General features: G+C 40.2%; 1 protein-coding gene across 8 annotated transcripts in view; it reads right to left on the reverse strand.

Moving 5' to 3' along the window:
- Window positions 1-26,943, reverse strand: part of PIEZO2 (piezo type mechanosensitive ion channel component 2) — a 215,677-nt gene that overhangs the window by 143,234 nt on the left and 45,500 nt on the right. For all 8 annotated transcript variants that reach the window (XM_081014068.1, XM_081014067.1, XM_081014063.1 and 5 more), the window contains exon 3: window positions 634-759. In XM_081014068.1, coding sequence (XP_080870194.1) covers window positions 634-759 — 126 coding nt within the window. The remainder of the gene's footprint in view (window positions 1-633; window positions 760-26,943) is intronic.

Below are 26,943 nucleotides of genomic sequence, written 5' to 3' on the forward strand. Positions count from 1 at the left end.
ATAAACTCTACAGAAAGGGCAGGGATGAGCGTACAGTGAAGGCATGGAGTCAAACAAACTGGAAATCTCAAATTAATTGTTGTAAGTGGCAACAACCGACCCTAAAATTTCATACTGAGAATACACTATCAGGTGATTTTTTGATGGAGAAAGGAATCAGAGGAATATCCAAAGGTAACTGTGCTTTAATAGCTGATAACCATACACTGGATAAATGCATATTCTGGTCATGACAAAGAGGCAAACATTACAGGCACCCTAAATGACTGTTCCCCTAGAACATGTTGTCATGGAACTTACTGCAGAAGTGTGGCCCCTGTCTACCAAAAGGGCAGCAGTTATGCCCAGTTTCAACAGGTTCTGTAGAAGAAATCTCCAACTACACATAGCTGTTTTTTACACATAGCAGAAAACTAAATAAGGAAGTGAAAGAAATGCATCTTGAGAAGTTTGAAAAAACTTAATTTTGCTTACAAATTACATAGCCATAATCCTAAATAAAGCACTTTCCTGAAGCAGAATTACGACAAATCCTAGAAACCATGACAACAAAACCAGTATTGGTGATAGTCACAATATCCTTCCTACATAAAGAGCTGTGAAGAACATTAGAAAAATAAAAAGGATACTCACAGTTATAATCAGGTTTAATACTTTTACCAGCTTCAAGGCTGTTTATTGTGATTTGAAATACGATGTGCAGAAGCAGAAATGTTAGACTCATGAAGCACAAGGATTTTAGTAACCGGCCTGTATGCCCTAAAAGACACAAAACACAAATCAGAGCTAGTTAATGTGACAAAAAACATTGGCACAGATAAAACCGCAAGAAGTGCTAAAATATTTATGCATATAAAATATATTGTAAAGGCGGATGAAGTTTAAAAAAAAAGCACAAATAAGAAATACTTCCAACAATGTTCCAATCAGTGTTATCTTCACAGTTGTAGCACCCTGTTCCACCAAAGTCAAACACACACACACCCACACCCACACCCACATATTCATATTCTACATTATGCATATGGGATAAATTAGGCTAAATGGGTATCAAGCCTTCTTCAAATTCAGTTAAATATTGGATAAAACATTTGTTTTGATGATAAGACAAACCACACATTTGTTTCTATATGTTAATAATAATAATAATAATAATAATTTATTTATACCCCGCCCATCTGGCTGGGCTTCCCCAGCCACTCTGGGTGGCTTCCAAAAAAAATATTAAAATACTGTACTACATCAAACATTAAAAGCCTTCCTAAACAGGGCCGCCTTCAGATGTCATAAAAGTGTGATTACACGTACATTTCTTTTTCCTTGCTGCAGATAATATATGATAACAAATCTTTAAGCCTGCCTTTTTTCCATTCCTTATGATAATGTACTGATTCAAAAAAGAATAATTAATATGAATCTAAGGTATCTTCTTTCTTTCTTTCTTTCTTTCTTGAGAAGGAAGCTCGGATAAAATTGGTAGTAAAAAACACATGATTAAAAAAACAACTAGATTCAGAAATCCAAACAGAACAGGAGCTAAATAAGAGGAAAAATCCTATTCACTCTAAACCTTTTGCAGGACTTCCTGTTTTTTTGAGAGCTTTTCGTGCCCAGAATAGTATTAGAAGCTGCATCCTCTGCATCAATAGACAATTCCACCCTTCAAGCCAGTTACACTCTCTAACTCATAAGTTGGCCTAAGCAAGTTGCCCATTTTGTTAACAAAATATTATGTCAGACAGGACTTGCACCATTCTCATTATTTCCAGAGGACTGTTTTCAAAATTCAAAACATAAAAACAGCAAACTTGTCATGTATCTACTTCTAATCAAGTAAGGCACATGAATGAAATAAAATCTAGGGGTAATATAATGCATGTTTATCACTGGATGGCATCATAGCATGAACCCATTAGTATGTGAACTGCGAAATTGGTTTTCCTGCAAACCACACAGCCTTATGTCTCAATCATTTAGGGCCCCCAAAGCCTTTCTACCTCCACCAGAGTAGGTGGAGGCAGGCAGGCAGGCACAGGCCAGAAACAAAATATGGTGGATAGCACAGCTCTTTGGAACTTTACTCCAGGCCCATGCTCTGTGGTTTGGTCATGCAAATGCAGGACTGTGTGGCTGACAGTCATTGTTTTCTTGTGGCGGTGGCAATCTCTGGTGGCAATAGCAACTATGGCAGGAAGGTACATGTGCAGTACAGGAATAAAAGAAGGAGTAGATTGGTCTGGTGGGCAGACTGGGTACAGGCAGGCATACTGCTGCCACTGGAATATAAGCCATGCTAAAAATAAATGGGAAAGATGGAGGGCACAAGGAGAAGGGAACGACAGAGGATGGGATGGTTGGATAGTGTTCTCGAAACTACCAGCATGAGTTTGACTAAACTGCAGGAGGCAGTGGAAGACAGAAGTGCCTGGCGTGCTCTGGTCCATGGGGTCACGAAGAGTCGGACACGACTAAACAACTAAACAACAACAACAACAAAAATAAATACTGATATAGGTTTGTGGGGAGACCCCCCTAAACCCAGGAAATTAATGAATGTCAGAATGTAGCTAATATTTGGGATAGGAAGGGAAAATGCAAACTGTAGACCTGTGACAGACAAGGAATCCTTGGGTGGGCTCATGCAAACCAGCCTGGCTGGGCTAGTTAAATGCAGAGCCATCAAGAAACAATACTGGGCCATTGAGGGCTATTGGCAATGCAAAAGAACTGTCCTTCCCCACCCCAGCTCTGAGGAGTGGACAGAGACAGGAGAATTGACAGGTTACCAAGGTGATGGGCTGGGAGTGAGGTAACAGGAAAAGTGTGTGTGTGTTTTTTGCAAAGAACAGAAGGCGCTACTGACTGTAGAGGCTGCAACCCAGAGACTGGGCAGCATGGCTGACTGCTCTTGACTCAAGTTGGCTGAAGCTGTGAGAGAAGCAAAAAGAGACACCCTGGAGATGTAATTCTGTGAAATCTAGTCCTCTCCATGTAATTCCAAGTGTATAGAGATGTAAAATAAATCATATATTTTAAAAAGCTACAGCCTCTGCTGTGCCCTGAATTCACAATGGAAACACGACCCCGGGTGAGTTCCTGGAGCCCCTGCAATCTTGCTACCACCCGCCAAAGACTGGCAAGGAAATTTAAGAATAAAGAAGCATTGCTGTTAGATCCAATATGGTATTCTTAAACCTAACCCTTGAAGAAGTCTGATATAGTCGCTGGGTGTGTAGTGTCATTATATCGCTTAGTCACAAAGTAACACTGGGCTAAATTGCATCTTTGCAGAATCAGGGGTATCCAGTTACTGTTCTGTTTTCGTTGTAGAGAGACAATAGTTGTTTAGCTTCCTCACAGATTATTCTCTATGCCTTCAATGATAGCAGATTTGCCTCTCTTCTTCAGGCCGAACCAAGCAGACAAACTCCAGAAATGTGTGGAAAGAGTGTAAAGTCAACATGGAAGTACATGACATTGCTACAGATTACAACCAACATTTTCAGTTCAAATATTAGTCAGCATTATAAACAGGAAGCAGAAGTTCAACAGATGGTGCCATATTCTTCACTGAAGATATGTTTCAAACGACAGTAGACAGACTCTTACGGGCACTCACATAGGCTATCATACTTTATTCTACATAATGTAAGAGGGGAAATGATATATATATATATACTTGCATATTGTGGCTTGCACAATGAACTCTTGCCTGAGATAAAGCCCCTTACCTGGGATAAAGCAATTATGATCATGATTGTAGCAGCTGGAGAAACTGCAGATATGATCATATGAATGGATGCCAACTGCCTCTGTAAATTCTGTGATTTTTACTGTGCCATTATTTACATGCATAGATGATCATTTGAAGAAAATAAGTGGGGCCTACATATAAGCAGAATAGTGTCAACATAAAGCTCCCACCCTTGCTAATTATGTCTTTATTCAGTATAGTCATTCATTCATCAGACTGTTGAGGAGCTGCTACACTGGCATTCTATATTCACAAAGTATTCATACTTTCAACACTTAAAGATAAACATTAACAGCATTTGACAGAATAAAAGCTTGGGGAAATTCTAAACTCATGTGTCAGAACCTTGACACATGAAAACAAACGCACTGCTAGAATTGTTGGCATCCGTCTGTCCTGAGATCGAGTGTGCCTCCAGGCGTGAAGTCAAATCACTACTTTTGCAGCAGCAAAGTGACTTCTCTGGGACACAAGCCTGAGCAGTGTCTATGGAGGTCCTGGGATAATAAGATCCCTCTCTTGGAAACAACGCCTCCCCCACCAACATTTTGGTGCAGATACCACAGGTTCCCTCTGGCAGCAAACTCAGGAGGTTGAGTGCTGACAGGATTCAAGTCAAAACAGGGTCACTAAGAAACAAAAGGTGCATATCAACATATTCAGGAAAACTATTGTGTTACACAGAAGTACAAAATATTTTGTTTTAAAAACTCACAGAAGACAACAAATCAAAATCTCAGGAAAGAAGGTCAATGGACTTCTGGATCCTTAGTTTTCAGATGGAAAAGAAAAACTGATGTACTGTATGGCAAAAAGGAGAAGAATGAATGACTTACATGTGTGAACTTAGAATTTGAATTATATAGAGTAGGCTTCATGGGATAAATCAGGGGTAGGCAACCTAAGGCCCAATCGCCTTCTCAATTTGGCCCATGGACGGTCCGGGAATCAGCGTGTTTTTACATGAGTAGAATGTGTGCTTTTATTTAAAATGCATCTCTGGGTTATTTGTGGGGCCTGCCTGGTGTTTTTACATGAGTAGAATGTGTGCTTTTATTTAAAATGCATCTCTGGGTTATTTGTGGGGCATAGGAATTCGTTCATTTTTTTTTCTTTTTCCAAAATATAGTCCGGCCCACCACATGGTCTGAGGGACGGTGGACCGGCCCATGGCTGAAAAAGGTTGCTGATCTCTGGGACAGATGCACAAAGACATACATCTCTTGGAAGTTACTGGACTTGATGACCCTGTTGCCTCCAGCTTTAATTATAAAATGACCAGTTACCACAGTATGGTCAGACTATTGCTTGGCATTCAACTCTGAACATAGACATTAAATGCTAAATTAAGGAAAGCAGTGAGATGGCTGGAGGTAAGAAGAGCAAACAAGACTTGCATTATGCTTTCTATTTCAAAGGAACAGATGAAGCAGAAGAACTCAATGTGGTAAAAGCACTATTAAGTACTCTTGCTGGTTGCCTCCGCAGACACAAATGAATTGGCAAGAAAACTTTTTCTGCTAATAAAAAGTATCCCATGGGCATTCTGGGAAATCCTGGCACTGCCACATTTCTATCTCGATGGCCTGCTTCACTGGGTTTTACTACAATGATTAAAGAATCAATGCCTTGTAGACAGCTTGCTTCCCAGCAGACGCACAAGTGGGTGGTGCCATATCCTGTCCCCAGGGGATCTTCAGATTCCAATGGAGATAGCTGTATAGCCAAACTGAATTTCTGGACATAATGCTTAGAGAACAGCAGTGATTAAGCACGTACACTACTCCCACCCAACAACACAACACACACAAAAGGATATGACCAAGACAGCAAACATAATAATTGCATATGCCAGAACATAGACTATGGGATCTGGATCAAATGCCATCAGATTTCAGGATATTTGGCATCTCCAAGGTGGGTCTGTATCAGGAAGCAAGGGACCCAGAATCTTTTAAATGGGTCAAAGAGAGAACATATTCAATACACAATGCACATTAACTTATTTGAACTCATAATTAGGAGAAGGTTTCTAATAGAGCAAGAAACACCGGTCCATGAAAGGCCCAGCAGGGCAGCACATGCAAAATATGCAGACATGTTTTCCCAACAATAATTAATTATACCTAGTCAGGCCCTGTGCATGCTAAGCACAGAGTGGTGTGTTGAGACAATGCAGAATATTCTCTCAACCTACCAATGCAAGGAAACAAAGACCACAAATTAACCTGAATACTTTGATCAATAACTTCTCATCTGTGTGTGATCAGTTCTCCCAGAATGACTTAATCTATGGCATCTTACCCTTGTATGAAGCCAGACACAACAGGTTACAATCCGGCTTATGCGCTAGTCAATCACACAAGATTTTGGTGATGAACTACAACCTTCACTTGAGTCAGTGCTGGTCATTTGTTTAGTACTTTATGACTCTATAGTCTTAGATTTTACCATTTAACAATGTTTGAATTGTTTTAGTGTACACAGACTAAATATTTTTTACAAATTGGTGGCTTAACGGTATTCTGATAGATAGATAGATAGATAGATAGATAGATAGATAGATAGATAGATAGATAGATAAATAAATACTGGGAGACCAGGGTTCAAATCCCCATTCAATCACAAAGTTCACTTGGTGACCTTGGGCTAGTAGCTGCCTTTCATCCTAACTTACCACGCAAGGTTCTTATGGGGATTATATGGAGATGCTGAGAGCCAGTGTGAGCTCCTTGGAGAAAATGCTCACCCTCATATAGAAAATGTAGAGGGGATGGTGGCAGAGGAAATATTTGGTATTACTTAATAGCCACCCATCAGAATCTCCTTACAATCTTACTCGGCTATGAGTGATCACCAAAGAAGAAGAAGAAGAAAACAAGGTACTACATCAGTATCTGGGCTAGAACAAGGTATACTGGTGCCCAAGTGAAACAACACAAAATGCACACAGTCAACCACATATTTTATTATGTGGAAGGTTAACAGCAGTTGTGATAAAAAGATAAAACCAACTGCATATCATTTAAAGATTTCTTTCCATTGCGGTAACATTACAATTAAATCAGGAACATAATTAAATTAAATCAGGAAATCATAATTATTCAAATGCTTATTACAGCAGTAGAAAACTTGTAGACAACTTGTAAGTATAATGTAGACAATTTAATATCGCACAGCATAGAGCAGTATTGATAGACTTAATTAGGGGTTTCCAAACTTTCTTTCCCCCATGGACCACCTGAAGAATGCTAAGGGTCATGGTAGTTGTGGCAATTGTAATGAGATGTGCTGGATGCTGAATGATTTTTATGTTTTTATGAACATGCCACCTGAAAGAATTGAATCATAGATTGGGAACCCCTGGAATAAACTATTAAATATCAATCCATGTATCACAGCCAATAGACAAAAAATAAAAAGCATATTCCTCACAAGAATCTAAGAGCAGAACAGATTCAAAAGTATAACAGTACTCACAAGAGCCTCCATGAGCAAGGCAAGGAGCACACATAAAGTTATAAATAAGACAGTAAAATCTGGAAATAAAAGGTTTGTACTAGTAAAGTATAGATTTTAAATTTATGTATATGCTGCAATGAGGATGTTTTGTTGTTTGGGGTCATGCAAAAGCATCACCGTTTAGATGGGAGCTGCCTGCCAGATAATTCATTTTTCATATTGATAGTTCAAAAGCCAAGAGCAATTGTGAGTGTGATACGAAAAAGAGAAGGCAATTTTATCCTATCATGAAAATGTTTATATGTAGGTGGATCCTATTAAAAAGGTAGAAACTGAATATTGGTCTTTCCTTTACATTAACGTGAAGGACCAGAAGAACAATGACATGGGCAACCTACAGAAGAGTTTCAGACATGAAATAAGTTTTCAGGAGCTCTCTGCATTTTAACAAGCAGAATCACTGAGGCAATACAGTAGTTGATGGGTAGTCAAGAAACAGAGGATGGACATACCCAATAAGAAAAAAAATTTGCCTTCCAGGATGTCAAACATTAGCCATATTTTGTTTGAGAAGAGGATTTGAAAATAGAATAAAATAAATAAAAATGCTTCATTTGCTCATGCTTTCTCCAACCATTTATTTTCTACTTAGTATTTTAAATTAATAATATAGGATGTTATCCAATTAACGTATTACAGCTGCACAAGATTTCTCCTTTCCCCCTCCCTCTTTTCTCCCCCTGTATTTCTCACGCCCTCCCCAAATCTGCTCCGGAGGGTTAGAACTTGGGAGAACCCACAGAACTAGTCATTAGTACTTCTGTCCTTTCTGAATAATGTCTTAGTTTGTTACCTCCAATCCATCACTGCACCCAGACACTGATTTAGGACAGATTTATTGGCATTAGTTGAAAAAAAGAAACAGAGTTGGGTGTCATCCGTATATTACTGACATAGCATTCCAGAACACTAGATGACCCAGAAGTTTCATGTACAGTAGATGCTCGGGTTGCGAACATGATCCGTGCAGGAAGCACGTCCACAACCCGCAGCGCCGCGTCTGCGCACACGCGGGTCGCGATTCAGCGCTTCTGCGCATGCGCCGAAACCCAGAAGTAATCCGTTCTGGTATTTCCGGGTTCAGAACGGTGTGCAACCTGAAATCACGCAACCCGAGGTATGACTGTAGATGTTAAATGTCATGAGGGAAAGGGCAGAACCCTGAAGAACCCCATAAGCTGGTGGGAAGGGTTTAAACTATAGTCTCCCAGTGCCACCTTCTGGAATGTCCTACCATACAAGATAAAAGTACTGCAGCAGAATATTCCTACTCTCATACTTGCCAAATATTCCAAAGCAGCATGGATAAGAGTATAAAATGCTGATGAGAGTTTCAGCAGAAATACACTTTTTTAAAAAAACAAACCACCATTTGTGGCCAATAGGAAGCGCCTCCATTTTCCCCCAACCATGCAGCCACAGACAATAAAGATGGTGTTTCTTGGGCAGAAACAGCAGCATCTAATCTGTCTTTCCATATGCTACATACCAATCCATTCATATTTTCCATATCTCCATTTTAAAATTAAATCATTCTAAATAATATTTATTATCTATAAAGCACCTCCAAAGAACAGGTGTCGTAAAAAAATTGTGCTGAAAGGAAGAGCTTTAACAATCTGAAAAAGGGTTTAACAATCTAAAAAGAGAAGACTCTAAAGAAAAAGAAAGGGATTTTTTCCCCAAAGGGAGAGCAATTTTCAAATTTCAAAATGCTTCTTCAAGAAAGGTATAAAAGTAACTGCTACTGCTTTCATCTACAGTTAAGTAAATATATGTTGGTAGAAAAGAGGGCTTTTTAATCTTTGCTATCCACATACACTTCTAAAATGACAGTTTGCTAAATACCAGTCATACAAACTGTACTCAGTTTTTCAAACCACCAAGACAGAATCTGGAGTAAAATTCTAACTATGAAGCCAAAAAGCAATAATAATTACACTAACAGTGCAGTTACTGTACCTTGTCTGATAGTTTTACCATATACAAAGCCTGACCATAAAATGGTTTATCAAGTTCTTTATGATATGCCGATTTGCTTGTGATATACTGCCAATTTATAATATTAATCAAACTGTGTAACAGGAGAAGCATGATGCCAAATGCACAGAGCATCTTGATATGCAAATACAATGTTCATGGTGCTTTAGAGTCCTTTCCTCATTGATTCTAACCACGGCGACACACATTACTTGACTTGTACAAGAGTGCACAGGTTATGCAATATTTGAAGTAGGTTTCCCATGGCTAAGTGTATTTAAAAAGAAATCAGTTCTCTGGACCATAATTAACTGCTTCAGTATTACTCAAATTCAAAGGGGGGAAAAAAGACAACAGGAAAAATATCCTCAAGCACATATATAAAAACTGAAAGAGAAAGTAATTTAACTTTAAGAGATCTGTGGAAAGGATGACAAAAATAAAAGGAATTTTTACTGTGGTTCCCATTTTCCAACTTCCAAGAATTGCTGAAAAGATTTAAGCTTCCCTGTCACATGCACCAATAAAATCCCAGACTCTTTCCATAACAAGTAAAACCCATTCCTATGAACATCTGAGAACACCTGACTGATCAATTATGGAATGAGGAGGTAATCCACATATTTAGATATTTTCCCAAAGGTGTATAATCACGATTAATACAATACATATCATTGTGCATCTATTAATTGGGTTTTGGCCCAGGAAAGCTTGTGCAACAGTATGTCTGTTAGGTCTTTAAATGCCACAGTGCAAGGCTCTGCTGTTTTATCTCATTTTATCATGTTCTCCAATGACTGAAGTTGTAAGACAACTACAGTATAGCAATGATAAGTCATTCAGATTTCAAATGAAATCTATTGCAACTTCAGATCCATAAAGGTTCTTGGTGTGCAATATAGAGTGGAAACAAAAAGCCTGTTCACATATCACAGGTGGTCAGACTTGAAGTGTAAGCACAGTATCCACCACCAGCCAACTATTATCCAGTCATTGGTAAAGGGCCAGTAATGTATTTGGCCACCTGAAAACAATTAGGAGGGTTCTATAATAAAATTGACACTCTGTTTCCGACGCAACTCTAGACACAGCTGCAAACAGATCACAAGCTTTATATTAACCTAAGTTTAGGTTTATATGTAACTATGACCTAGGAAAACAATAATGATAATGATAAACTGATTAATCAAAAATTGAAACAAAACCTATTTTCTTATGGCAACATCACAAGAGAGGATAGGAGGGGGCCACATAAACCCAATGAATGTTAATGTTTAATGAGACTACTGACTTCATGGCTACAACATAGCTAGAATACCACACTGAAAAATTCAAAGAGAGATTGTCTTGTCTAGACAGAAACTTCTTATCTACCTTACAAGCAAAGCTATTGAAAATTTGGATTAAAACTACAAGATCCAATGGTTCCCAGTAAGATTCCTGTGGAGGCAATAGGTCATAACTGGCATTCCTATTGAATCAGAGATTATAGAAGGCATCAGATTGGAGAAGACCACCTCAGACCATTTCTGGTTGCTGACTGTACTCTGCAGAGAGCAGAGTTCTCCTGAAACACAAGATAATCTGACTTCTCTGACTGGCCTCTGACAAATGCAGATTAACTTCACTGCTACCTCTGTTATGATGTTGCTGCTTCTACTGCAAATTGAATGTGGCTTACGTTTTCCTTTCAGATTGCAGCTGGTTTGAGAGAAAATGCACCAAACACCAGTATTTCTCAAGAAATCACAGGATAGCTCTGCATTCATGGGCAACATAATGTGCACAAGGATTCAAAATCCAGCAGTGGGAGTGCACTGCAGCCAGGGTAAACAGTAATGTGTACACAGCCTAAGTCTTAGCTGAGAGAAAGGAGCTGAAAATGTATAATGGTGTGTTTGTGGGAGGGCATCTTGGCATCAAGGGCTATGCTGGGAACTCGACAAAAAGCCTTCGTGAAATATATATTTATTTAAAAGCACTTATAAAGGACTTAATATTTTTTAAAAATCTAATCAATGTACAGCATAAGAGCAATGAACAATATAATAAAAACAAAAATACAACAAACCCAGTAAAACAGAATAAAAGCAAATACAAGCCAAAACAGGAATTCAAGACATTCAAATAAATAAATAAATAAATAAATAAATAAATTTGACCCTAGGCTTCTTGCTATCTCTCAAATGGAGTACATCGGCTACAAATGAATACTTTTGAATTCTATTCTGATGCTACACCAGTTTTCCCTCTCACAGAAACTCGGATATCTGCTTCATTCACTGTAGTTTGAACGTGTCTGGATTATCCAATTTTGGCCTGGTGAACTTCCTCTGGAGGTAACATACTTTATTAGGAATATTTAATATGAAATGTGTTACTGAAAGTTTGGTTTAAAGCCCTGATCTTCTTTATTGTACTATGACACTATTATCAAACCTACAAGCACCAAGGCCTCAAGTCATGGCAACTGATCTTTTGACTCTGACAAAAATGGCTGCAAGTTAGGAGTAGGTCCAGGCAGCTACTGAAAAAGACAAAAATCTAAATATTGAATTGCGCTGTGCCATAATTTTTTTGGAAGAAGTAAGCATGTCAAAGCAATTTGGGAAGCCAAGCTAATATTCTGTGGTTTCTATACATTTGTTCTTTATTCTGGTATGAAGAATTACAATACCACTGCTTCTACCATGCCAGCAACACATGTTCCAATATTTACTCAAGTTTTAGATTACATATCCAGTGTTGTACCGATTTCTATTTTGGTCCTACACTTAATACTGTTGAGAGTGGATTGATCTGACATCCGGGTGATTTAAATAAATGTGTTAAATTACCCAAGAAAAATAGGCTGATTTGAAACTATTGATTCAAAATCAACCCCTCTCATTTTATTTCCTGAACTAGCATGCATACTGACTATTGACTGGAAAATGCATGTCAGTGAGTCAGCAGTGGCTTGGTGGATTTAGAGGTTACATCAAGAGCCACTGTTGGTTTGAATACTCTTTCTGTCTACATATCATATTGTTTTGCTTTATAGCATATAAAGTAAGCAACATATTGTCATCTTATTGTATATTAGGAACACAGAAAGCTGCCCTGTATTACATTGGCCCATATATAGCTTAGTCTTGCCTCCCCGGAGTTTCAGACTGGAGTCATTCCCTGTCCTACTTGGATATATTTACACCAAAAAATGGTTTTCCTGCCCACTGCTCCCCCACCCACCCTGCCTGCCTGTCCACATCATGAAAATCTGTATTTGAAAGAATACAGAGACTGTGGGACCCAGCCAAAGGCCCATCCAGTCCAGCACCCTGTCCTCACAGTGCCCACCCAGATGCCTGTGGGAGGTCTCCAAGCAGGCCTCAAGCACCAGAGTACTTCTTCCAGCAACTGGTATTCAGAAGCCATTGACTGTGGAGACAGACCAATAGCCATCATGGTTAGTAACCATCAGTCTCTTCCATGAATTTGCCTAATCCTCTTTTTAAGCTATCTAAGTTGGTGGCCAAATATTTTACTCTTGATTTTGTTGTATACCAGTTCAAGAGGCATTTGAGCTGGAAAGTGGTTTAAAAGATTTATATAAATAGACATTCTAAAATTCCTCCCTATTGTTACAATCCCAAACCTTGGTTAGAAAAGATTTTTGATTACTTTGTTATAGTCCTTTAACTAACCCAGCACCATAGAATAATATTTGAATGATATTATTATTTGATTAAATTTCAAGCGTATGGGCAAGCCTTCTTTCACTTTTATTTTTAAGACAATGCCTAGTATTTTTAAAAACAATATTTTCAAATTAGTACATATTTTTACAAAGTGGCAGAGTTCCTGATCAGTCAAGGGATAAATTAACCGACAGCCATGTTTTAGAAAGGTTAGTGGGCTCCTCCCCACTGCCTGCAATTACTTTCACTACCTGCTTTTTCTCCAGAAAAATATTTGTTTAGCATTTCTATACTGATTCTCTGCCATCAAAAGAGCACTCAAGTGATGCACAGCACAGCACATAACACAATAAAGGCCACATCAACAAACATTAATATCATTTCTAAAAATCAATAAAATAAATGCACTTAAAACCAGCCCTAAAAAAGTTGAAGATAAAATTAAATTTAAAAATAAAAACCTTCAATCAACTTTAAAGTTGTTCCTCAAGAGCCACATTTTGATAAGCTGCTGAAACAATAAATAAAAAAATTGTCCAGTAGCACCTTAGAGACCAGCTAAGTTTGTTATTGGTATGAGCTTTCATGTGCATGCACACTTCTTCAGATACACTGAAACAGAAGTCACCAGACCCCTATATATAGTGGGAGGCTGGGGTGGGGTTTTTCTCAGAAGGGTAGTGGGAGATGGGTGATTGACTCAATGGGTATGGTAAACCTGTTGACGACTGTTAATGACCGCAATTAGTCCTACAGGAAAAGCAAGGGATAGTATGCAGATGACCAAAAATAATCTCCCACTACCCTTCTGAGAAAAACCCCACCCCACCCTCCCACTATATATAAGGGTCTGGTGACTTCTGTTTCAGTGTATCTGAAGAAGTGTGTATGCACACAAAGCTTATACCCAGAACAAACTTAGTTGGTCTCTAAGGTGCTACTGGACTATCAAACTATCTATCTATCTATCTATCTATCTAGACTGCGTCAGACCAACACGGCTACCTACCGGAATGCTGAAACAACAAGAAATATATGACGAAATGCACTTCTTATGGAGTTTACCTATGTATGACCAATACCACAGAAGAAGAGTAACCCAATGCCCTCATGGGCATATGCTCTTCCATGCAAAGAGCTCCAGGTTCAATCCATGCCATTTTCAGGCAGAACTGGGAAAGAACCCTGTCCAAAATGCCAAAGACTCTTTGCCAATCAGTGTAGACAATATGTAGCTTGATGGAGTTCATTTAAAGCAGTTTCCTATGTCCTTATCATCTTATGTCTAGATCTCATGGGAAAGCAAAGACCCAGATCAGTGCCTCTCCCTGCACATCTAAGGGAGAAGGCAAACATAAAGGAGGAGACATTCCCAAAGTTTTTCAGGACACAGACTACGGTATACTTTAAAAATAATTAATGTTTACACTTTGAAATGGTCCTGAACAAACAGCAGCCAAGTGAAGTTGGGCCAGAATAGAATTGTGTGTCCATTGTGGCTTATACAGTGCCAAGAGACAGGCTGTGGCTTTCTTAACTCACTACAGCTTCCCAATCATCATGGAAACATGATGTTGATTGCCATGAAGATAAGGCACTGTGTGGGCATAGGAGTCTCAGGAGCAAGCACTGGTGAAGAACCAGAGAAGCAAGAGTTTCAGAGACTGTAACCAGGAACTCCTCTAACTTAACAGTTTTGGGCAACTGATGTAACAATGACATGAATCATGCAAGTTCTACTGAGATTAGCAATCCCAGACAAACAAAGAATGATGGATTAAGCTCTTAAAGAGCAGCAAATTTCAAAGGCATTACTGAAGTATACAATACAAAGAGAAGACTGGTATACAGAGGAAAGATCATACCATCTGTAGAGAATATTTGAAATTAGTTTGTGTTCCCAAAACATGCAACTATCTGTCAATTTGTCTAGGTCAAAGGTAAAGGGACCCCTGACCATTAGGTCCAGTCGTGACCGACTCTGGGGTTGCGGTGCTCAACTTGCTTTATTGGCCGAGGGAGCTAGCGTACAGTTTCCGGGTCATGTGGCCAGCATGACTAAGCCGCTTCTGGCTAACCAGAGCAGCGCACGGAAACACCATTTACCTTCCTGCCGGAGCAGTACCTATTTATCTACTTGCACTTTGATTTGCTTTCGAACTGCTAGGTTCGCAGGAGCAGGGATCAAGCAATGGGAGCTCACCCCATCGCGGGGATTCGAACTGTCAACCTTCTGATCAACAAGTCCTAGGCTCTGTGGTTTAATCCACAGCGCCACCCGCGTCCCTTTTGTCTAGGTTAGGTGCATGCTTTCCTGCTTCTTGGAAGCTATGCTTTTGGTCCATCTTAGATCGTATGGCCAGGCTATAATAGCTTGGACTGAAGAAGTACCAGTGAACATATTCATATAAGCACATGACAATTGGTAAATAGATTTCCAAAAGTTTTGGCATCTTACACCTAAAACAAGTGTGGCAACTCATGATAAGGAGAGGAATGCAGTATCATTACACACACACATTCACCACAAATCCAAAATTCAATGTAAAAGAAAACCCTATATGATGTAGGCGCAATAAAGCAATTAATGTCCCCCTTTAAGGCAGCCATCATTCTCTTATGTGTCCCCTGGATGAAGGAATCCTGAGAAGACAGAAGGTACAAAAAATCCATGGATTTGCTAGACAGCAGAATAAGCACAACACAATGCCAGCCCATTGATTTACTGATCCACAATAGTGCTTTAAGCTTGGTGACCTTTTAAGGAAGCAACTAAAGATTGCCTTAAGTGAGGTCATAGTCTTATGACTGACAGCTTGGTTGTCTCAGTCACTGAACAACAAGGGTGGTTAGCACAAGCTCACCTTTGAAATAACATCCATTTCCCATTTAACTGGATATGAGGAACAGGTCATAAAATATGCAAGTCCCACAGCTCAATAGGAAAGAGAATTTTTGGGATGCAGCATTACTTTGGTCCTAAAGCACCATCCCCTGTTAACAATATTGTTAATAAAGTAAGGCTTACTTCACTATTAATCCAAATACAGATATCCAGTAGAAGAAAAATACTGCAATGGCACAGGCCTGAATAAACACATGAGATCAAGTGTGGCAAAAATAAATAGCTGACCACAATTTTTATTTCAGTGTTTTATCTGTAGCTACACAAAAATAAGAGATTTTTTTAAAGTTTACATCTTGTCTATTTATCTTTGTATTTACTTATCATTGTATTTACTTAGCGTTTTATTAAATATCTGCAGGAAAAGTAGATTAAGGTTGCAATCCTATACCTACCTACTTAGGAGGATGCCCCAGAGGGCTCAGTGAAATTTAATTATGAAGAGACATGCACAGGATTGTGCTGCAAATTGCATTCATTTGGGCATTACATATTGATTTGTTTCATACAGATATTTATTAGCTATCTTTCCAGAATTAACAAATTTAAAAGCCATCTGATACTAATACCTACAAACATGCGCGCGCACACACAGTGAAGTCCCATGATTCTGAGCACACTTTCATAATGTCATGACACACACAAAAACTGTTTTCATTTCAAATTAAAAAGGTAAAGGTCCCCTGACAGTTAAGTCCAGTCACAAACGACTCTGTGGTTGCAGCACTCATCTCGCTTTATTGGCCGAGGGAGCCGGCGTACAGCTTCCGGGTCATGTGGCCAGTATGACTAAGCACTTCTGGCGAAACCAGAGCAGCGCACGGAAACTCCGTTTACCTTCCCGCTGGAGCGGTACCTATTTATCTACTTGCACTTTGATGTGCTTTTGAACTGCTAGGTGGGCAGGAGCTGGGACCAAGCAAAGGGAGCTCACCTGGTCGCGGGGATTCGAACTGCCAACCTTCCGGTGGCAAGCCCTAGGCTCAGTGGTTTAGACCACACTTTGCCATTATTTCATATCTACCTGATGCCTGGGGGAAGCACGACATAGCTGGGGTGAAATGAATCTCTAGACTTTCAAACTGTGATTTCCTAAAATGTAAGTCCATGTTCCACTAAGGATGCCAGCACAGCAGTGCTTTACATAATTACCATGTTTTATAAATTCTTTGTGCACCTGTCAAATTATAATTGAATAATATCAACAGAAAGACTTCTCCCTTGCTGCTAACTCGGCGCTTGTTATTAGGTAAGAAACCAGGGGTAGCATGGGAGTAAGAAATGAGATATTGCTATTCATTTTGAAACGGTACCTTTTCTGGCTTGATTTCCTGAACCATGAGCCATTTCTGGGTGCTACCTTGGGAAGGCACTGGTTGTTTTAGTCACAGAAAAAAGAGGTTCTTTAATGGGTGGTGGGGCACTTCTAGCAGGGGCCCTTGGGAAAGTAGTAAGGGCACTCTCTTTGTTGTATTACTATAGATCTTCGCTGAATAAGAGCCGGGAAAGGGAGAGTTGTTTGTTGGGTCCTCCCTGTATGAAAGGCATGCTGGTTTCATATATACACTGAACGTTTGTGGTTACCAATATCATAATGGCATTCTATAAACCTATGGTGTGGAATACTGTTTACGGTTCTGGTTGCCTCATCACAAAAAAGCTAAGATTAAGGGCAAAAAAATTATCAAGGAGATAATTTACAAGCCTGTAATATACCTTCCTTGTTCAATATGTACTTGGCTAATATGCAGTACAATTTTAAACAAACTGTGAAACAGTATTTTGAACTGTAACAGCTGCAAATTTACCAGCAGAAGTCTGCAGCAAGACACTGAGTCATAATCACTACCTTTGGTGTTTGTATTACTTTGCTTCTATCAATCCAAATGTCAAAATAAACATAGTTCACTGGAACTAAGCTGCCATTTTCAAATTATACACTGAAGAACAGAACAAGGTACACAGAATATTTGTAAAAGACTACATCCCCACCTACCTGCTAGTGAGTAATTCCTGTAGGAGTCAATGGATTTTATTCATAAGGGTACTTAGAACTGAAAGCAGTGGTTTCAGATTGAGTCCAAGTAATGTTGCTAAAGGAGTTCAAAGGTGTAGCACAGAATGTGTCCAAGTCAATTATCTCTATCGGGGTCACTTAACATAGTAGGCAATGGTCTCCAGTACTGGTATCCAATTAGTGAGAGGCAATTCAGATGCAATAATATTTCATCTAGCTGACTTCCACTACAGAGGTTTAAACCCCAGTTGGAAACATAGCATGTGAAAAGGCACTCCACAAATAAAGATTATAGCAGGTTGCAATGCTATCACCTGAAAAGCCTTTGGACAGCACATAATCGGAAGAAAGAATGACCTACCACAGGGGGGCCTGATTTGAGAAAATAGTGCTAAGGACATGGGTTACTATTATCTTCATTATTTGTGAACCATTGGCAGATAGCATAATCCAAAGGCAGCATTCTACAGTATCCACAGTAGCTTCAGTTTGACAATTTTCAATCCAAAGCATTCTTCTTTGGATTACTGTTTTACTATTTTTGTGACAGCTGTATCTTGCATTAAATGTTTCATTGCGTGGACAGGCGGAGTCCCCATATCCCGCACGGTCCCCCCGTCATGTGGAATAACGACTCATGACAACGTGCTATGGGATTAAATTGGCCACAACTTTATTAAATTTCAAATGTGGGTAGACCTTGGCTCAGGCATTGGGCGTTCTCCCTCGCCATTCCCCAGCCGGGGACCTAGGGAGCATCAGGGTTATCCAGTGTGGGGGGGGGGATGGGCCAGCTCTGGAGAACATATGTTCAAGCAGAGATAGCCGCCCCCGTTATGCCGCCGCCGCAGGGGAGAGCAATGACGACCTTTCGGCATACGGTCAAAGCCTCCCTTCAGAAACCCCTTTCACGGGGAACCCTGGTATCGCCGCCGCAAAGAGGAAGATGGACTAAAGGATTCCGCCCAAGGCCTGATACTGCCAAAGTTGTGACGTTTTGCTACGGGAAAGGCGAAACCTGCCAATGCAGGGAAATTCCTTTCCGGCCCTTTAACAGCGACCTTAACGTAGCAGCACCCGCATACCTGCGAAGAAAAGTTAACCTGCAAATACAGTGGTGCCTCGCAAGACGAAAAGAATCCGTTCTGTGAGTCTCTTCGTCTAGCGGTTTTTTCGTCTTGCGAAGCAAGCCCATTGACGGATTAGTGGATTAGCGCTATTAGCGCTATTAGCGGCTTTTAGCGGCTTTTAGCGGCTTATCGGATAAGCAGATAAGCGGCTTAACGGCTTAGAAAAAGGGGGGGGAAAGGGAAAAAAACCCGCAGGAACTCGCAAGACATTTTCGTCTTGCGAAGCAAGCCCATAGGAGCTTCGTTTTGCGAAGCACCTCCAAAACGGAAAACTCTTTCGTCTAGCGAGTTTTCCGTCTTGCGAGGCATTCGTCTTGCGGGGCACCACTGTAAGACATTAACTGAGGGTGGGAGTAGCTCTGGAGCCAAGTGAGGATTCCCAGGTCAGATCCTCCCTCTATTGTGTGGGCAGGTAATCCCTCCCCTACCTGGCCTGGTCTCCTTGGCAACGCTTCCCCCAGGTGGGATTGGACAACTGGCTGAGGTAGGCGGAGACCTCCAGGTATCCCACCTGAGGGAAGGCAAACCAAGCCTATGCTGTTGGAGCCGCTCCAGATCTAGGGGCTGTGCGTGTCCACGCAAAGGGTGCCCCCCGTTTTAAGCGGGGAGCGGTCATTCTCAAGTCTCAAATCATGTCCTCCTCTTCAGCTCATTCTTCATGGTTTCCTTTATTCCAACTGCCTTTACCATCAATTCAAGATCATCCCTCACTAGAAGGGAAACAAATAATATTGATAGACTTAAGCCCTCTTCAGGCATTTAGAATTTGTTGTAATGCCAGCATGTGCATTGACTCACTCCACTCCCAGCCTTGCTGAACACAACAAGGGCTGAAGGGGGCTGCAGTATAGAAGATCAAGAATATGCCAATATAACAACATTGTTCCTAATGTATGTCAGAAGTAAGAGTAGAATGTTTTACATCTTGTGTTTGATAGTTTGAAAGAAAGATTTATGCACAAACATAAAGTGGCCTGAAAATCTTTTTGGATTTTGTGCACTCTGTTCATGACCTCAGAAGGTGGTGGACTCTCCTTCATTGGAGGTGTTAAAATGGAGTTTGGATGGCCATCAGTCAGGAATTTTTAGCTGTGATTCCTGCACTGTGGGGGAGGGGGTTGGACTAGATGACCCTGGGTCCCTTCCAACCCTCTGATTCCATGACCCCTCCTCCCTACTTGCTGCTCCATTAACAGCGGTTGCAATACATATGACATGGGCATAGTGGGTGATATGATATCTAAATAGGTAAAATAAAGAGTAAGAGAAGATACTGCTGTATAAGAAACTCTGATAGAGTCTAAGAAATATGCAGGTTGCTTTTCAAATCACAATTCTCCGTTGAAATAATTGAGTAGATATTATCAGTGTTGGATCCAGAAAGTCAAGCATCAGTACACTAATGAACCTCAAATATTGCACCGCTCAGATTAGTATCTGTCTTCCAATGTTGAAAGACTAGGAATACAGGCACAATCTTCTAGGAATGCTCCTCCCAGGGAGGCTCGCCTGGCACTGTCTTTGTGTATATTTAGGCCCCAGGCAAAAACATTAATCTTCTACCAGGCCTTTGCCTAATTGAACAATCAATGGACTTTTAAACTGTATAGGGAGGTGCTGTTTTTGTTTGTTACTATGATATGTATTTTTATATTGTAAACTGCTCGGTGGTCCTCAGATGAAGGGCAGTATAGAAATTTAATTAATCAATAATAACAATCGTTATAATAGGCTGCCTCCAACAAGCTGGAAGGGAAAGACCCATTCCCCACCATCTGTCCATTTCGTGGAACCACACATTTATAATTAAATACATAACCAACAAGTACCTTAACAATAGACTTATAAAAAAAGGTTCCCTAGCAAACTACTGCTTTCAGTATAGAACTAAAACCAAAAACACAATGCTTAAGAGCCGATTCAGGCATTTTCTGGTATAGGAAGCTAGTATAGCCAATATACTATCATTATCATCTGTTTTTGTTATAAGGTGGTCTAAATTAACTTTATTTTTAAAAGTAGAGACATCACCTTGCCAACAAAGGTCCGTATAGTTAAAGCTATGGTTTTCCCAGTAGTGATGTATGGAAGTGAAAGCTGGACCATAAAGAAGGCTGATCACCGAAGAACTGATGCTTTTGAATTATGGTGCTGGAGGAGACTCTTGAGAGTCCCATGGACTGCAAGAAGATCAAACCTATCAATTCCTTAAGGAAATCAGCCCTGAGTGCTCATTGGAAGGACAGATCGTGAAGCTGAGGCTCCAGTACTTTGGCCACCTCATGAGAAGAGAAGACTCCCTGGAAAAGACCCTGGTGTTGGGGAAGATGGAGGGCACAAGGAGAAGGGGACGACAGAGGACAAGATGGTTGGATAGTGTTCTCGAAGCTACCAGCATGAGTTTGACCAAACTGCGGGAAGCAGTGGAAGACAGAAGTGCCTGGCGTGCTCTGGTCCATGGGGTCACGAAGAGTCGGACACGACTAAACAACTAAACAACAACAACAACAAATTAACTTTGAAAAGAGTACAAATATCCCCATTATTCTCATTAACAATATTCTCATATACAAGTGTCACAGTGCTGGCAGTGTCCAGCCAGCCCTGGCATACATATACATATACATATACATATGCATATACATATACATATTTTGTCCTTCCCCCATGCGCTTTCACATATAAAATATATGTGAGAGGTACAAGTAAAAGTGCAGGTGGCTCACTCCTCTGCTTTTCATTACAGCTGCACCTTGGTTCTTGAACAGAATGCATTCCGGGAGTCCGTTCGACCCTCGGAACTGTTCAAAAACCAAAGTGTGGCTTTTGATTGGCTGCAGGAGCGTCCGGAAGCCATGGAAGCCATGCCGGACATTCAGCTTCTGAAAATCGTTTGAAAATCGGAACACTCACTTCTGGGTTTCAATCATTCAGGAGCTGATTTGTTCGAGAGCCAAGGCATTTGGCTTCCAAGGTATCACTGTACTTCATCTCATTCAAATAGGTATCTTAGACATAATCTCCACACAGGGGCACCGACTTGGCCCCAGATTGTGGGTGCCCAGTGGTGCACGTGACATAAGTAATATGACATCTGACGGCACATTACATCACACGCACTCTAGCAGCTCCTTGGGAGTCTCGGAAGTTGCGTAGAAGGTCTTGTGAGGTCTCAGATGCAATGTCCAAAGCACCATGGGGCTTCAGATGTGACTTCCCTGTGAGGCCTTCAGTATTACCTCTGAAGCCCTGTGAGGCCTCCGATGCAACTTCTGGGGCCTCGTGAGGCACTGGAAGTTGCGTCAGAGGCCCAGCAGTGTGAGTGCTAAACACCCACACAAAAAATTGTGGGTGCCCGGGCTCCCAACAGTTGGTGCCAGTGTCTCCACACAATTTGGGGAGGCTTCAGATTGGGAAGATGTGTATATATAAGGTGATAGTGGGATATGAGCCATACTTCTCGCTACAGCATATTCTCTTCCCAGGCAATACAGAGTAATAAAAAATGAAGGAACACACATCTACTTTTCTGAGGCCCATTATAACTTGTAGTTCTCACCAACAGCCACACTAAAAACAAAGTCAAAGTGATGAGATATTGGGTACATAAACTTTAAGTACTTGCCCAAATATGATGGAGAAACACCCCCAAACATTATTGTGTACTTTGGTCACCCAAAGAGGTTGGGGGAACATACCCGAGAATGACTGCGTATACTTTAGCCATGAAAAATGGGAACATGTAACTGTGTCCCCTGGCAAAATCAGCCTCTCAGGCTATACAATATCTGCTTTGGCAATTCATGACTGAACGCCCCTCCGCAAACACAATTTTATGAATCTTTATAATAGCAAAGGGTATTTAACTGTAACTGCTTTTAGATGTTTTTAATTGTATTTGTTTATAAAATGTTTTAACTGTTTTAGAATGTGTTTGCTTTGTTTTGTTTTTAAATTGTGTATCTGTTTGCTGCCCTGGGTTCTTTGGGGGCTAACATATTTAACAACAGTTCATTTTTAAGACACATTTATTTATTTATTTGTTACAGAAAACCTTTTCACCCCAACACTTAAATATGCACTTGAACCCATAAAACGAAGCCAAAAGTGACAAAACCAAAGCATGCTTTGCTAAAACAAAAATGCCTTAGTTATAGCAGTGTCCAAAGTAAACTTTTGACTATGCGTAACATTCTTTTACAAAATAAACTCAAGACTTTTGCCAGCAATAACCTATATACTGATGTGGTATTAAAAGAAACTTGGACGCTTGAACTGGGAGACAAACTGTCAACCAACCACTAATTGGATTTTATGATGTGAGTCACAGCTTAGCAATTTCCTAGAATTTAATCACAGTGCACCCAAAAAGATCAATTAAAGAACAGCCTCAGAATTTGTTAAAGCCCTGTGTAGCATGGGGCAAAACAATGATCTCAGTAAGTTCACCAGAGAATTTTATGAATGAACAAAGAAAGGATTTTTATTGATAAAGGCAAGATTCATTTCATTCCCTTTCATTGTTTTTTGAGTAGCAACTAAGCTTTTTAAGTGAGCTATTGGACTTTGAGAATATAGTGTTTGCTGCTGTTTACTGATTTTATACATGGATGTGAGTACTTTCTGCAGTGAGTTAGCACAAGGTATAACAATTTGGGCTACTGCTAGCTGGGAGATGGAGTACAATTTTGTATGCCAGACCTGTATAAGGTGATAGTGGGATATGTATTTATATACTGCACTTATACCCTCCCTTCCTCAAAGAGTCAAAAGTGGCTTACATACAAAGCCCATGTTGTCTCCCACCCACAAAACTTTCAGGATCAGAGTGACTTCACCTTAGCAACTCAAGAACATCCTGTGGGGCAAACACAGCCCATGGTTCCTAAGACTTCCCAGTGAAGTACAAGACGAGAGACGTTTATCACAAATTATGAACAAATTAAGCACAGTAACATCAGAATTTTACCCCTCGCCATAAAAAACACCAACATCCGAATAATGTTTATACTCTTCTGGCACAAAATATTGTCTAGGTTTTTAAAATTTGTCTTTCAGTCATACAATCTGTTTCAGGACTTGCTACACCAATTCACAGTGGTTTCAGACAGGCTCCTAAAGACTGAGCAGATGAAACCAATAGCGCGTACAAATGTCAAGAAGGTGGTTTCTACACGTGCTGTAGAGGAAAATGAGGGGTAGATGGGTTCGTCAACCTTGGAAAATAACCCATCTAAGAGAAGGAAAACTCTGATCCTAAATTTCTGGTGTCTTGTGGGACATCCTGTGGGAGGAGGCTAAGGAGTAAACCCTACACAAATCCAGAGTAGAGTCCCTAAGACGGTTGGGTGGCGTCTTATAAACTTCCTTCATGCAACTCCTGCAGTCAAACTGATGCCAAACGTATTGCTTTGCTTCCCTTTGGATTCTCTTCTCAAGAACTGCTAGTACTTTGCTATAAAATTGCATAACCGCCAGAGTTACACACACACACTAAATAATTGGATTCTAGACTCAGATCTCTTTTAATCAACTGGATTTCTAACTATAGATTCCATTCCCAACTATAAAGTCACACCCCTGCTGTGACTTAAAGGAAACACTATTCCATCTCACCCAAGACTAATTAAGTGTTTGGGACACCTGATCAAGAGACTTTCAGTGTTTTCATCCCAAAATATGTTGATGGAAATGAGGAAAGTTGGGCTGTCAGTAGCTCAATTTTGTCACACATGCACACATGTACTAACACAATACCTGTGCCAGTTCAGCTCCTTACCACTACTATTACCAGTGCTCTCCAGTTGCTTCTCTTCTGGATGAGGAACAGGCACTACTAGCATTTGCTCATTTGCCCACTCACTCTCTTGAGCCCAATAGGATGGCAATGGAAGGCAGGCAGAGAGGAGGATCATTAGCAAGTGCTGCTGCCAATCCACTGCACCCAGGGGAGAGTGCAATTGCCAGATTGGTCTGAAAAGGAAGTAAGTGGAAAGGAATCTGGTAACAGAAATGATAGAAGGATCAGTCTCAGCCATCCAGCAGAAATTCTGTGAGGCTTCAGTAGGCTGGATAAGTTTGAACAAAGTTTAATCTAAAAAATACAGTGATTGGTGCAGAGGGGGTTTAATAAAACAGTCAGTTGGTCTTCGGCATGGACACATTCACCCTGAAGGGTCAGGTTTGCAGTAAGGGACTATTCATGGCTCCAGCAATGCTACAAGGCAGCTGTGACCTAGAATGCCTTTAATCAATTTCTGCTGGGTTGCCAGCTGTACTCAGTGCTGTAAGACAGACAGGGCTACTCTCATCTATGCTCTGACGACTTCTAGATTAGACGATTATTGGTTTTGCTAAAAGTTCAAGAAACTCTCACCAAAATCAGAAAAGCTAGTCGTCCAAAAATGTACCATTTAACAATCAGTTTAGCAATGAAGGCAAGGACAATTAATTCAAACATTTCTGGAAGATCCAGATTGTGAAGAACAATTACTGTTTTAGTAACTATTACCCAGAATTGACTAATGGACCTGCACCATTACAGAAACTCTTAATAACAAGCTCTGGTTTTATTTATTTTTTGCTTTGTTTTTATACTTTAACAGTGCAAAACACAAGCACTCTGATTGACTGATTGATTATTTATTTATATTCAGATCTTTCTCATAAAGGAGCCTTGTTGAGGAGTCTTATGTCAGAAAATTGCACACATACTGTGTGTATGTACTGAGATTTGGTCCAACATAGGTCTGACTCTAAATAGATATATTTGAAATCAGGACAGCCCACACAAGAAGTCTCTGTCCTCTGGGGCTTCAGGGAACAACAACTGTCTCTGTGATCAATGCAATTTCCGCATAGCACTGAAGGAAGCAGAAGTCATACTAGGCTGAAAAAGAAAGGACCACAGCCTTAAATGCCATTCTCCCCTACTGCCTTGGAACTGGACAGCTACCACCTCTGAGGAAGCCAATCTCAACCTTCAAAAGTATTTTGCAGCATGTAAGCAACTTCTGTTCTCAGATGATTTTCAAGAGGACTCTTATTCGAGCTTCAAAGATCACCAGATTTCCCCAAACTCATTGCAGGTTATACAACTTCAACAGAAACTAAACGGCTGAAAATTGTTACACGTGTATTCAGGATTCCAAACATTCTGGAGAGTTTCTATGAGACAGGAATAATAGTGATCTATCTCACAGACCTGGCAGGTGGATGAACATGACAATTTTAAAAGCATCTTCATAATTAGAAGTGGAATATAAATGGTGAATTCCAGAGCAGATCCATGGAAATTAATCAAACCTTTCTGATGCAATACAGCATGTGACTCTTGTATCAAATATGCCTGTGAAATGCACATACACACCATTTATATGAGCAGTGCTACTTCAAAGTGCACTTACGCTTGTAGCCTACATTTTTTGGTTTTATATATCTATATCTTAAAAAGGGGGAAATTGTTCCGCATCAAGTCAAGCCTGTACAACCTGCAACTCACCAAGCAGAATGCAGCCCACCAGCTGTGTATGGCAGCCAACCAAAAGGTCTCACTAAACCTCTCAATTTTCTTGCTTCCCTGGTACACTTAAGAACAGGGTGATCACTAAGCACATGGCAGAACACAATACATGGCTGGTGGGCCGAGTTCACAAAATGCAAGCATGCACTTCAACATCCAAACTTTAGGCTGCATTAAACAAAAGTTTACTCAGAGTAGACCCATTGATATTAATAGCCATCACTCACTTTGAACCATTAATTTCAGTGGGTCTGCTCTGAGTGAAATTTAGTTGAATACAACAAAACCTATTATTTAATTTAGCCTTGCGCATGTAACAATTTGTGGTATTAATTAGGGTTAGGGGGCATTCTATTCTGCAGACAACTTTCAATCCAGCCTTAGTTTTCCTCCTCAATGTGATTTAAAAGAAGCAAATTAACTAGAATATCCA

Source organism: Podarcis pityusensis (assembly GCF_964106645.2).
Source record: "Podarcis pityusensis genome assembly, chromosome: 7".
NCBI classification, from domain to species: Eukaryota; Metazoa; Chordata; class Lepidosauria; order Squamata; family Lacertidae; genus Podarcis; species Podarcis pityusensis.